This window comes from Microcaecilia unicolor, chromosome 1 (assembly GCF_901765095.1).
Source record: "Microcaecilia unicolor chromosome 1, aMicUni1.1, whole genome shotgun sequence".
Taxonomy (NCBI): Eukaryota; Metazoa; Chordata; class Amphibia; order Gymnophiona; family Siphonopidae; genus Microcaecilia; species Microcaecilia unicolor.
Genome location: NC_044031.1, coordinates 278,748,605 through 278,762,523, shown reverse-complemented (window position 1 = coordinate 278,762,523; position 13,919 = coordinate 278,748,605). Strand labels below are relative to the sequence as shown.

Genomic DNA, 13,919 nt, shown 5'->3' with positions numbered 1-13,919 from the left:
TAGGTTATCAAATCTTACAGGGTTTTACATCTGAACTGCTAACTAGAACTGCTTCACTATGCTTGGCCCAGTCTAACAGACTGAAAGAAAAACTGATGCTAGAGACGTTTCATAAGGCGATCTGGTATCATCAGATCTTCAACTCACTATTCCCTGTACTTTGAGTTACATTATGGAACTCTTTGCCTATTGACATCAGAACAGATAACAGCTACCTTAGCTTCCGGAAGAGACTAAAAAACTTTCTCTTCCCAAAGACTGTTTCATAACAATCCTTCTTGATGTCTACCTCCCATATTACCAATAGAATGTCCTAAAATGTCTTTTTTGTCACATGCATATTCTTTAATAGTTTTTGCTTCTGTTAAATCTTGAATGTAAAACCGCACTGAAACTTGAAAAGGGGATATTAGCGGTATACAAAAACTGATCTGAATTTTAATGATGAAGGATCAACCTAGGAAAGTTGACTGAGGGAGAAGGAGCAGACCTGGAAGGTGCTAATAAGAACTGAAGAGAGAAGTAATAATGATCTCACCAGGGCACTGCCTGCACTTGAAATTGGTAAGGCCCAATATAGAAGACTTATGAGAGATAATTAAGCCCAGCGTATATCCAGCATGATGTGTTGGAAAATCAATAAATTGGTGTAACTGAAGATATTCTAAAAAACATTAAAAAGCAAAACTGACTTAGGATCTGAAGAAGTGTCCACATGAAGGTTAAAATCCCCCAAGAGAAGGAAATCTAGTGGCAGCATCAGCAATCGTTGATATACAGTACCATTCCACTGCACCAAGAACAGGTGGGGCAATACAACAGTAGAAGATATGTTAAAGGCTGAATGGATAGTTCCAGCAAGAAGTTCTGAATACAGCAAGCAATTAGATTGCTTTTGCTCTTAATTCAGGGGAAGTAAAAATTGCAAGATCTCCTCCTAGTTGGGATTTGCAAGTTGAAGAGAACACAGAAAAAATGTTGGGAGACAATATACTAAAAGCGACTCCTCTCCTGGCTGAAGCCGGTTTTCTGTCAGAAAAAGAACATTCAAGCCCTTTGATATCAAAAAGAATTCTTAATAAGATGAGTTTTCCTTCTGAGAGACCTGCAGTTAATAAGATCACATAAAAACATACTCGACCACTGTGATAAGGATCAGAGCAGATGCCTTGGGGCTGAATGATTGATTGTTGCACAGGAGATGATTGTACATCAATAGGAGAGCAGGGCAACATCTGCAACTGGTCTGTGCTATTGGTGTATCATGATTCTTATTGCTGGAGTCGCCTTTTTCCCCATTCTGTACAGAGGGGCTGACATGATGTCTCCACTGATGAAGTATGATTGGAAGTCAACACTACTGTCCAGCAAGAAACTGTTCTAAAGGTGCAGATAGCACAGGAGATGGCAACATAGGTCTGCACTCAGGGACAAGTGAGGTTGCCTCGACATCAGGGTTGTGCAACTGAGCTGAAAATGTCAGCAATTTAGGTATGCAAGCCTCAGAGAAAGTTTGCACTAATTTGAATGACCCTGGGAGCTAATTCCTTGCAGTTGAATTTACAGTCATTGTACCAAAACGTTTCTTCTCCACCTCACAGTGATTGTGGAGGTGGTTCAGGTGGTGTTCAGGCATGTGGAGACATCCTGTCACGTTTGCAATAGCCTGATTATGATCCTGTCACATTTGCAGTAGCCTGACAATTTAGGTTTCTGGAATGAGTGTTGACGTTCTGAACCTTTCCCCCACACAGACACCCAGAATTCACATAATACATTTAACAGAACGAAAACAAATTAAAAAAGGAACTAATTAAACTCGTTTATTTTACGGAGAAAAAAAAAACAAGAAACAGTATTCAGAGACAAGGCAGACAAACAAAACTCTAAATTTGGGAAAGCTCTGCTTTCATGGCTGCTCAGCAGTGTAAAGAAAACAAAACTGAGAGGCTGAGGAGACTGCTATGTGGCTTGCACACAACACTTTATACTAGTTTTGAGCCCTAGGAAAGCTGTTCTGCCCTGGTGACATTGGGTGATGTCACCTACCTGTGCACTTGACTCATGAAAAATTTATTTTACTGAGCATATATTTACAAAATCCCACTTTTTAAACACAGAAATAAAGAGTATGACAGCATTTAAAGCCCATTAAGCCTGCCCATTTGACCTCCTACACAACTGGAGCTGGGCAAATGACATCCCACATGCCAACCCTGGATTGAGATGTCTACATTCCAGGCCCTCCAGTGAGCCACTGCTCATTTGTTGCTTCCACTGCCACTACTGAGATAAAGCAAAGGCAGGAGGTTGCTAGTGCTTCTGCCAATGCTCTGCTTTTGTATCCCTTTAAAATCCTTAATACACATTTATATTGGTATGACATTAAATATAGACAGCAGGCTCCAAGGGATATGGTGACAGGACAACCAGCAGGAATACTGGCATGCTCTTTCTTCCGCTTTATGTTGGCATAGTCATATTGACATTGTTGACTACTGGAAGGGGGGGGGGGGGGGTGAGAGGCAACAGCATCCAGTAAGAGTAGGTTCTCTCATACTATCAGTGCCACAGGTAAGTTTTACAGTGATAGAATCACTACTTGGTAATAAAATTGCCATGTAATGATTCTATCACTATAAAAATGAATGTATGTGGTACAGGTACTTTGAGAAAGCCTCTCATTTATACATATAGTTAAAGTAATGGTCCCCCCCCTTCAAATCACACCCAGCCTCCCCTATCTCTCTGGCCTAGCCACAGCTCCCAAAGTGGCCTCCTGTACCAAAATGTTTGGTACAACCCTGTCATAGGACAATACCAGGTCACTGCATAAGGGTGACCCATAATGGCTGGATTTAGGGCTCATGATTGCAAGTTTGCAGAAGCAGCTGGTACGCTGTCTCTGGGCCAGTACCATGACCACCAAAGCAGTGACCAGACTACATTTGTTCATCAAGAGAGGGGAGATTTGAAAGGAGAAACTCTCTAAGCCGCTAGAAATGAGCCAGATCTCAGTCTTGATTTCAATTGTGTTGGAAGTACAAAGAAGCAGGAAGCCGCTAGGTAAAAATTAAATAAAAATCAAGAGAAATAAGTGTATAAGGTAATATTGAAAATACAACATATGGGCCCTCCACCACCCAGTACCCCTACCTTCATCTGACAGCAGAAAGTATAAAGTGTTTGCTTACCACAGCGCCCACTCCGTAGCTGGCAGCGGGGGCCAAAGCATGGTAGGGATCAGCTGTGTAAACCCGTCCGTAGCTGAAAAAAGAAAGAAGATTATCAAATAACTAACTTCCTTGCTTATGAAGCGGAAGAGGTAGGGTGACAATAGGTTTCTCATTTTAAACCTGCATGAGTGAGATATCACACATTTTCCTTGTCCGAGAGTCTGGAGTGTCCTTCTGAGCAATGTTGGCTGTCTAGCAAACAGTACTGAAAGAACCCCATTCTCAACAATATTCCTGGCCTCAGCCAGCTTGAGTGGATTGAAATCCTGTGCTTCCTTTGACATTTGCCCATCGTTCAGGATACCGAATTGAAGAAGATATGAAGGACGACAGAAAGATGTCAGGAGCATTACTGGAAAGGGAGGGTTGAAATCCAATGACACCGAAGGTAAATGAGAAGAAATGATACATGGGGGGATGTTAGAACTGAGGGAATGTACTGTATATACTGCCATACCTGTCGCTGTAGGCAGCTGCTGCTGCGGCGGCTGCTGCTGTAGCTGCTGTGGCGGTGGCTGGCTGTGTGTATCGGTAGGCTGCATATCCACCCTGTAGGGGGTAGGGAGATAAAATGAGGCAATTCACAAATGTTTCCCAACCACAGTGACAAAAGAACAGAGGGGTGGGGGAAAGAAAGAAAAGTCTCAAACTGCATGTATTTCACATGTCACAACTGCAAAGTATATGGGGGGAATAGTGCAGTCAGTCAATGTGCCATGTATTTAAGGGACTATAACTAAAAGGGCTTCAGTTGTGGAGATTCCACTTTCTAAGAACCTTCAAACTAAGAAGTTGTAAGTATAGGATGGTCCAAACATTGTTTTGAAAATCAGCTTATTCTTATTTTCAAACTGAACTATATTTGTTTGTTACATTTGCATCCCATACTTTCCCACCTATTTGCAGGCTCAATGTGGCTTACATATGACCGTAACGGCGTTCGCCGGTTCCGGTATAACAAATACAAGGTGTAATAGTGGTAGGATAAGGTTCATGTATGGTAGATACATTGGGGGAACATAGGAGAAGAAGAGGGAGAGTTGGGTTGTGTCCATTACGATCTTTGGTTTTGTTGTGTTGCAGGTGCTTAGGTTCTTATGTTGAGCTAGTGGTGTTTCATTTTCAAAAATGATACTTAACTGAGCCTCTAGGTGATACAGTAGAATATATAGAACTCTTAACATGCCATCTGCCTGGCTGTGATTCTACCTATCATATCCACAGAAGCTGAAAGCCATATGAAGACTTCTTACTAAGAAGTATATGGTGCCTGACAAATATCAAACTATTTTACTTCTGTCACCTGCTGAACGCTAGGAATACAAGAAAAGCGTAATTTTATTTTTTTATTCTTCTCCCTCCCACTTCCAAGAGTGCATTAGAATGGTCTGCAGTCTCTTCCTGACAGCATAATTGAATCTGTCTAGCCCCACTGCTCTCAAATTGTAATGGAATGGTATTTGTATTTTTCTAGCGTACAGTGAACTCTCCATAGCTCTTCTTCCCTTAACCTCCCAGCATTCTAAATAAAAATCTTTCTAGTAACTTTTAATTTAAAATAATAGTATGCACAAGTTGGAACAGCATTCCTTCTAGGACTATACAAGGAATCTGGTAACCACTGACTTTGTATTTGTCAAATTCTGCCCCATCAGCTAGATAATGGTTTGCAAGAGATCAGAGGTTCTATTATGGGTGTAGGCCAGGGCAGATCAACTGTCAAAGAGTACAATTGCACTAGGCTGCAAAGGAGCCATAGGAATGTAAAGAGTAATTTTATAAATAGGACTATTTTCAAAAAGGCATCTATTTTATAATTGTACACCGCTGTGATGCTGTATAAAACCAAATGGTATAGCAAATTTTAATAAACTGTGAATTATTTTAAACATTAAAAATCTTAAATCTTTTGTTCCAAATCAGAACAATTGTGGGTTTATCACTGTTTGATCCTCTTTTTCGATTTAGCTGTTATCACTTTAAAAATATGGGTTTGTGGCCTTGCTATTAAATGATGATTTGAAATTAACACGATTATGCTGCCATTTAGCTCATCCAAAAGCATCCCTGAAGCAGGCAATTTGCTGAAACATTGATGCTGGATGGATACATAATGCTTCCAGTTTTGCACTATACAGGGTTTGAACACAAGATTGGCATGAGAAATTTTAATCTTGTGATCTTGCAATCAGATGATACACAATAGGGCATTTTGCTTTCAAACACAAGATAAATACATTTATTTTCTACATGAGTACAAACATTAGAGGGAAACATTATTTTCTGAGATGGCTAGCAAGTGCCAGTGAAACATAAATTGGTAAATATAGCACATTATGACATTTTTTTTCTCATATATAGGGCTCCTTTTACAAAACTGTGCACCATTAGCAGCGGGCTGAATGTAAAGAAGCCCATGGGAACAGAATCGGCTTCTTTGCTTTTAGCATGCTGCTATCAGTAGTGCAGCTTTGTAGAAACGCCCATAGTTTTACACAATAATTTGATTTGGGTTGAAAGATTTAAAATTTGTTTGATGCCCTAATTTGTTCTTTCGATATTACTTGATTTTTTTGGACATTGTGAATATACAAAGTTTGAATTTTTATAACAGCAATATATGCAGTATGTGCCTTTATAAAACAGGCTGCTGTAATAATTCCCAATAGCACACAAATGCTTATATACAAAATTACACCCATGCTGAGGCAGGTGCAAGTGTGTGTTCCATGGAGGTGAGTGTATTTGTAATGTATGCACATACCTCCCAGTACCAAATGAGCTCTGCCCAAATGCTGCCCTTGGGAATGCCTACCTACTAACCATGTAAAAGTATGTATACTCTTATTGGCATGTAGATGTGTGTACTATATGTACTATACACCCAAGCAATTTTTTAATACCCATTTATCCACATGGGAAAATGCTCTATAAAAATTACCCCTCCCTAAATGAAGAACTTTTACTGTATCAAATGAGGTTCACGCCATCTTTACTTCAGCATCTATCTCCTCAATTGTTTTAATCATGACAAACAGAACTATTCAATAAAGTATAGTAATTGGTGGTAACGTTAAATCTGGCTGTAATAATTTACCATAGATTACCACCACATACACTAATTGGTACAGCCCTATTAAGTTTAATGATCTGATATACTAATCCACTCACAGTAACCTGCAGTAAAATTACCATGAGCTGCACTTTAGTGAACAGTTCATATGTGGGGTATGAGTCTGTTCTGACTGCACTAGATGGGGCTAGATGAACAAAAATCAAATGCCCAACTTCCAAAATCATAGTTGCAATTAAACAAAAACAGGAGCTGTTGCATCACTTCTTTTATGTGTGTGTATATGTGTGTGAGATGTTGGCAAGGGGGGGGGGGGGGGGGAGGAAGGTAATTTGTGTTTGTCACACGTGTACACAATGCAGTATGAAACAATGTTTTAGAGATTTTTTTTTAATTAGATTTATTGTGGGGAAAGGAGTAAGAAGAAAAACAGCACGGGAGGGCAGGAGAATAAAGTGAAGTAGAAAAGGATACCAACAAATCACAGTAAAAATAACAATGATATACATAATTAGAGCATGCGAACATCTGGAGCTAAAACAATCAGCAAAGAAAAAAAAAGATATAGGAAGAATAAAAAGGGATACTAAAATCACCACGATCATACTCCATTAGCTAAATTCTATCTATCCCAGCATTCTCTTGGGACAGAAGATTCACCCTAGGCATCTAACACAAGCTTTGTGAAGAATATAAGACAGCCTCCAACTAGCACGTGCAATCACAACAGAACATTCTGGCAACAAGTCAGTCAAAATTGAAAGGGGGAGAAATAATAAGAAAAAAAAAATAAAAAATGCCAGTCACCAGTTAACATTCCGGCCTTGCACACCCACACTACAGGCCCTCCCCCGCCAATAATATGTAGAGAATTAAAATAAATTCTAGTACTCCCTTATCCTTCCCTCCCCCACCCAAGTCCCACACCACAAATGTTAATATTGATAACAAGCAATTCCCATCTGTTAAATCAGAGAGGGGAACAGAGACCTAGAGCTAGGGATTTAATGTCTCTCTGGGAGGCTGCATAAACATAATGGGTAAGTGATAGAAGGGCATAAAGGGAAAACCAAGAAAGGCAGTTAAAGATAAGAATGTAGACCTAAAAAAAACAACTTAAGGGTATTCCAAGTTTAAATACCCTTCTTTATATGGTGTGTTTCAAATAAATCCCTAAGTGAACAGAAGCCGATACAACTTCTACATGGTATAGGGTTGAACAGGACATCTTTTTACGAATTTTAATGCATAGTTATTTGTAGTTTTTTTCTTTAAAGATTCAAAATACAAAGATATCTGCAAATATGGCAGATGAAAAGTCTGGACACCCTTTTAGTATGTATTTTGCAAATCTTCCATTGGAAGATCATCAAGTTCAAAACGTTTTCTATAGTCAGCTAAGATTATGGGGACTGTGAAGGCAATTCCAAAACCTTAATCTTATTTTCCTGTAAGTACATCATGGTTAATTATGAGGTTTTTTTTTTTTTTTTTTAAATCCTTTGTATTCCACACAACCTACAATCCTTGGAGGATCACAAATAAAACACACATTAAGTAAAGCAACAATTCAGATATACAAGAATAAAATAGAACTATAGTAAGTTAAACAGCATCCTATTAATATGTCCCTTTTTCTCTCAAATCATTAATAGATAAAGTCCACTGGAACAATGCAGTTTTCAAGGCTTTATTAAAATAATTCCACATCCCTCATAGATCTTAAAGAGGTAGGCACAGTGTTCCATAATTTGTAGCCTGCAACATGAAAAATACAGTTTCAATAATCATCAAGGCATATTGTATGTAATGTAGGGACATCCAGTAAGTTTGCTGAGGCAGATCAGGCAGATTGTAAAGATCTTGCTAGCTGATGTAAGTGCAAGTATCAGGAAATTACAGATGGAACTAAATTAAGCAAAACTTTAAAAACAAGCAATAACATTTTACAATGTATTCTGTGTTCAACTGGAAGTCAGTGCAAATGTACTAAAGTTGGAGTGATATGGTCAAATTTAGAAGCCAATTGCAGTAGTTGAAATTATTTATTTATTTATTTTTGTTACATTTGTACCCCGCACTTTCCCACTCATGGCAGGCTCAATGCGGCTTACATGGAGCAATGGAGGGTTAAGTGACTTGCCCAGAGTCACAAGGAGCTGCCTATGCTGGGAATCGAACTCACTTCCTCAGTTCCCCAGGACCAAAGTCCACCACCCTAACCATCAGTGATGGGCAACCTTTTGAGCTTGGTGTGTCAAAATTCGCCAAAAAACCAAGCATAACTTGGGTGGTGTATCACTTCGAGAAAAAAAAAAAAACATAATTTCGCGATATTTATAGTTTAAATAACAAAAATGTATAATTGTAATATATAACTGTATTTAATAAACCAAAAACTAATTATTTAACTTACCTGCCGCTATTTCTAATGGCGGGAAACGGCACCCATGATTTATTCTCCCTTTTTGTTTTCCCTCTCTCATAACGAATTGCTACAAACAAGTAGTGAAAGGAGCATTATAAAAGCAATGAAAAGTGATTTCTTAGCTGGACCGGTATTTTTAGGAACTTCCCAAACAAGTGTGGAGCAGGAGCAGCAGTCAGTGTCCAAGCACAGCTGAGCTAAGGCTGCAACAGGATCACAGAGAGGAAGAAAGCGGCCGCTGACCCGACTATTTGTCTGAAGAGAGCAGCAGCTGCCTGGGTTACTCGCACTCAGCACTCAGGTTCGACATTTAATCACAATTGCCTCGAGCCTCAGGCAGTTTTTTCACCTGGCTGAGCTACAACTGCAGTGAGCTGTGATTGGTTGTAGGGAGCCTGTCTGGCGCCTAAAAGGGCACTCCTAATTGGATGATTCTGACAAAGAGGACTGCTGGTTACCAAGGCTGCGAGGTGGGGCGGAGCAGGGGGGTTCCGACTCGGAGGGGGCTTCTGAAGCTGCGATAAGACCACCAACGCCCCTGTCACCCCTGCCTAAGACCGGCCCTGGCAGTAAGAGCAGGTAGGCTGGGTTCTATTTGCTGCCGGCTTTCAACCCGCGTGTCATCCAAAATGGCCACGCGTGTCATAGGTTCGCCATCATGGACTTAAATAATCCTTCAAATGTCTAATTGATCTAAGTTTACAGAAAATCACCTCAACCACCTTTCTTAACATCATGTTTCATATTCAGAGCAGTGTTAAGAATTACCCCTAGTGATCGGATCTTATCGATAAAGAAAATCTCCTGACCATCAATAAAAATAAAAAAAAAAAGATTTTGGAGCATCACCAGCAGCATAACTAGATAAAAACATTACTTGTGTTTGACATGTTTAATTTTAAATGATTAGCCTACATCCAAATATAAACAAATCAATACTTTCTGCAAATGACCTATCAATCTTAAAGAAAAACTGTATATCACCTGCATAGATCCTACATTGCAACCCTAAGCCACTCAACAGAGTACATAGAGGTCTCAAGAAAATATTAAAAAGGGCAGCCAATAGTACATAAACTTGTGGTACACTGGATAACATATCAACTAAAGTAAATTTCCTGTCATTCTTCATAACATAATATTGTCTTTGTGATAAACATGATAAAAATCATTTAAATACTACTTTGTCAATGACCGCTGACAAAAGCCACTATAATAAGATGTCATGATTGACTCTGGCTGCTGAAATATCTAAAGGTATGCTTTGGGTAACTGTCTTTCTGAACTATCCAGCTCTTTTCAGCATCAATGTATTCACTAACTATGGCATAGGAACTTCTAGGATACATTGATATTGTCATTCTTCCTTCCACCCGTAGAGAATATCCTGTCCTACTGGCTGCCACATGACTCCAAAACATAACAGAACCACCCCCATGATGGCTGGCAAAGTGTTCAAATGCTTCATTCTTTTTTCTCCAAATGTATCAGGTATGGCTACGAACATTTAATTTTCATGCCATCATTACAAAACACTTTGTTCCAAAATATGTCAGTTATATCAAGATTTCCTTTGGTATACTTTAGACAGTGAGTTTTATGATTACGCTGTAAAAGGAAGTTTCCCTTTGACAACTTGCCATGCAGATTACTGTTGAGTAAGCAATGCTGTATTATGGACAACTACTCCATTGTCAGTTAAACTCTTCAGCAGCCCTTTTGTGGTGATCTTTGGGTTTTGTTTGCAGTTTTGATAAATTATCCTTTATCTTCTAGATCTGGACTTCCAAAAATTTCAAAGTACCTCCATTTTTTAAACAATATTTCTATTATAATTGCTTAATGGAAATGTTGATTTATTACAGCTTTCCTTTATTTTGGATGAGAAAATTATCTTCATTTTTAAATGCTCAGACAGCTACTTAGAGCCCATGGTTGTTGAAAGCACATAGAATCATCTTCAAACTGAGAGGTTGGAAGAGTCAGAATATCTGTTCAAATGAAGTACTGTCTTCACTTGATTAATTTAAGGCCTAACAACTCACTAAAAATTCTGGGTCTCATAACAGCTTCTAGTAATAAATCAACCAAAAGGGTGTCCACGTTTTCACACCTGCCACATAGCAGAGTTACTCATGTGCAGCAGGTGCTCCCTCGAGGACAGCAGGTTGAGTATTCTCATATCCAAGTAACATCATCCGACGAAGCCTGGTGCGTACACTGTGCATCGTATACAGCAGTGATGGTGAACCTTTCAGAGACCGAGTGCTCAAACAGCAATCCAAAATCTAATTATTTATCTCAAAGTGCCAACAGGGCAATTTAACCTGAATAACAGAACTTTAAAAGCATTTGGCATGTTTTTGAATAATTAATGTGATTTTTGCTGTTGCATGCATGCTGATAACTCCCTTCCCCTCCATCCATGTACATCTCTTTCCTGTCTTCCCTTCCCTCCATCCGTCCAACAATTGCCCTTCCCTCCATCCATGTCCAGCAAACCTCCTCTCTCCTGCCCTCCCCTCCATCCACCCATGTCCAGCAACCCTCCTCTCTCCCCTGCCCTCCCCCCATGTCCAGCAACCCTCCTCTCCCCTCCATCCACCTATGTCCAGCAACCCTCCTCTCCCCTCCATCCACTCATGTCCAGCATCTCTCCTCTGCCCTCCCCTCCATCCACCCGTGTCCAGCAACCCTCCTGTCTCCCCTGCCTTCCATCCACCTAAGTCCAGCAACTCTCCTCTCCCCTGCATCCATCCATACCCAGCAATTCTCTTCTCTCCCCTGCCCCCCCTCCATCCATCCATACCCAGCGATTCTCTTCTCTCCCATGCCCTCCCCTCCATGCCCTGCATGTAAATCTTTTTTATTACCTCCATCGAAGCGGCCGTGTCTTTGAAAGCCCTGCCCGCCTCTAGCCTTCCCTTTGTGAGTTTGTTCCCTGTCAGTCCCGCCCTCGCGGAAATGATGTCAGAAGGCGGGACTGACTCTGAGGGAACGAACTCACAAAGGGAAGGCTAGAGATGGGCAGGGTTTTCAAAGGTGCGGCTGCTTCGACTGAGGTAATCAGCGCCGGCGGGGAGGACATGCGAGGGGATGTTGGGTGGGCGGGCCTGTAGGGAAAGTGGCTGGGTCTGGGCCCGTCCAGGCCCGCCCGTGGCTACGCCCCTGGTGACGGCGCTCGTGCCAACAGAGAGGGCTCTGCGTGCCCTCTCTGGCACGCGTGCCACAGGTTCACCATCACTGGTATACAGCTATTAGAAAATTCCAGCAGCATCCCACCGCTCATGCAAGGGTGCCTTCCCAACTAACGCATGAGTGCAAGTTCCTCAGTAGGATAACATAGCTGAAAGAATACAATTCCTAGGGGAGGTGGGAGGGTATGTGAAAATACTCGGCCTGCTGTCCTTGGAAAACATCTGATTTCTCTAAGGACAAGCAGGTTATCAGTAATCTCACATCTGGGAATCTCTAACTATCAGGCTCACTGAAAACAACATGAGGACAATAGGGACTCAAAACACTGAGGCCTTGAAGTTAAATCAACCTTAAACTATACACAAACTAGTTGTGAAGATGTAGCCTGGAACAGAACAAAACTGGACCTAGGAGGGTGGAGTTCGATTCCAGAGACCAAACAAATTCTGCAGAACTGTCTGACCGAACTGGCTGTCACGTCAGGTATCCTGCTCAAGGCAGTAATGAGATGTGAATGTGTGGCCAAAGACCACGTCACAGCCTTGAAAATCTCCTCGATGGAGGCTGACCTCAAGTGGGCTACCAACATAGCCATTGTTCTGACATTACAAGCCTTGATATGGCCCTCTAGAATCAGCCCAGCATGGGCATAACTCAAGGAGATGCAATCTGCTAGCCAACTGGAAAGAGTGTGTTTACCAATGGCTATCCCCATCCTTTTTGGGTCAAAAGAAACAAAAAGCTGAGTGGTCTGTCTATGGACTTTAGTCCACTCCAGAAAGAAGGCCAAGACTTGCTTTATTTATTTATTTATTGTTTGCATTTGTATCCCACATTTTCCCACCTCTTTGCGGGCTCAGTGTGGCTTACAATAAGATATGAATACAGAGAATACAGTTGATACAAATTGGTTATGGGTTACATTGTACAAGTTATGATAATCAAATTATCATTAGGAATATCACAATGGGACATCAACAGGGAGACTTTGGGAGGAGATAATAGGAAGTTTAAGGGTAGTGTTAAGACATTTAGGCACATGGTTTACCTATTCCTGTAAGTATATGTATGAGTAATGTGGAATTGGGGGGAATGAGAGATCTTGAGTGGATGTGTGATGCATTGATGTAAGTGAGTGTAGACTCTATGTGTTTTGGTTTTTTCCGTAGCTTGCAGTCTAAGGTAGCTCTTCTCATGCACCTATGAGCTGAAGTGACCGCCACCAAAAAAAATAACTTTCCAAGTCAAATACTTCAGATGACAGGAGTCAAGCTTTCATCAGCAGGGTTAGAGCAACACTGAGATCCCATGACACAGTAGTAGGTTGACTAGGGCTTTGTCAACAGCAAACCTCTCATGAATCAAACAAATGGCTGTATAGAGAAGGGCTTGCCCTCTACATGAAAATTGTAAGCACTGATTGCCCTGAGATGTACCCTTACAGAGTTGGTTTTCAAACTAGACTCAAAGAGGTGAAGGGGGTATTCAAGCAGTTTTTTTTGTATAGGGCGAAAGAGATCTAAGACTGCCCTCACACCAGATGGCCAACTTTCTCCATTTAAAAGAATTAACGCCTGTTAGTGTAATCTTTTCTGGAAGCAAGCAAGATTTTGGAAACAACCTCAGGCCGATTTAAGGAGTGAAACCCTATGGTGCAGACAATCAGAAGCCCCGCACTGTTCCTAACAGCGCTCTAAAATTAGCACCAGAACAGCATGGGGCGTTAATATCCCTATGATCAGACTTAATAGTATGCAAAATTAGGCACTATTAGCTCTGATCATAGGGGTACTTCAGCAGGATGATTGTGCCTGGGCACGTGCCCAAGGCACAATCCTTTCGCAGAAGTTGTTTGACAAATCCAGGCTGTCATAAAATAAAAAAGCCCGGACCTGTCAAACAGCAGAAGAGGTTTACGACAGCTCTGAGATTTTCTCCTGGGCCTGTCAAACCTAAGTCCACCCCCATCCCCCAACACAAGGCC

The 13,919-nt window shown here is 41.0% G+C and overlaps 1 protein-coding gene across 5 annotated transcripts in view; it reads right to left on the bottom strand.

The window, feature by feature from the left end:
- RBFOX2 (RNA binding fox-1 homolog 2) overlaps positions 1 to 13,919 on the bottom strand; it is a 769,335-nt gene that overhangs the window by 30,831 nt on the left and 724,585 nt on the right. For all 5 annotated transcript variants that reach the window (XM_030206954.1, XM_030206969.1, XM_030206978.1 and 2 more), the window contains 2 exons: positions 3,694 to 3,785; positions 3,195 to 3,267 (listed from right to left, as the gene is read on the bottom strand). In XM_030206954.1, coding sequence (XP_030062814.1) covers positions 3,195 to 3,267; positions 3,694 to 3,785 — 165 coding nt within the window. The remainder of the gene's footprint in view (positions 1 to 3,194; positions 3,268 to 3,693; positions 3,786 to 13,919) is intronic.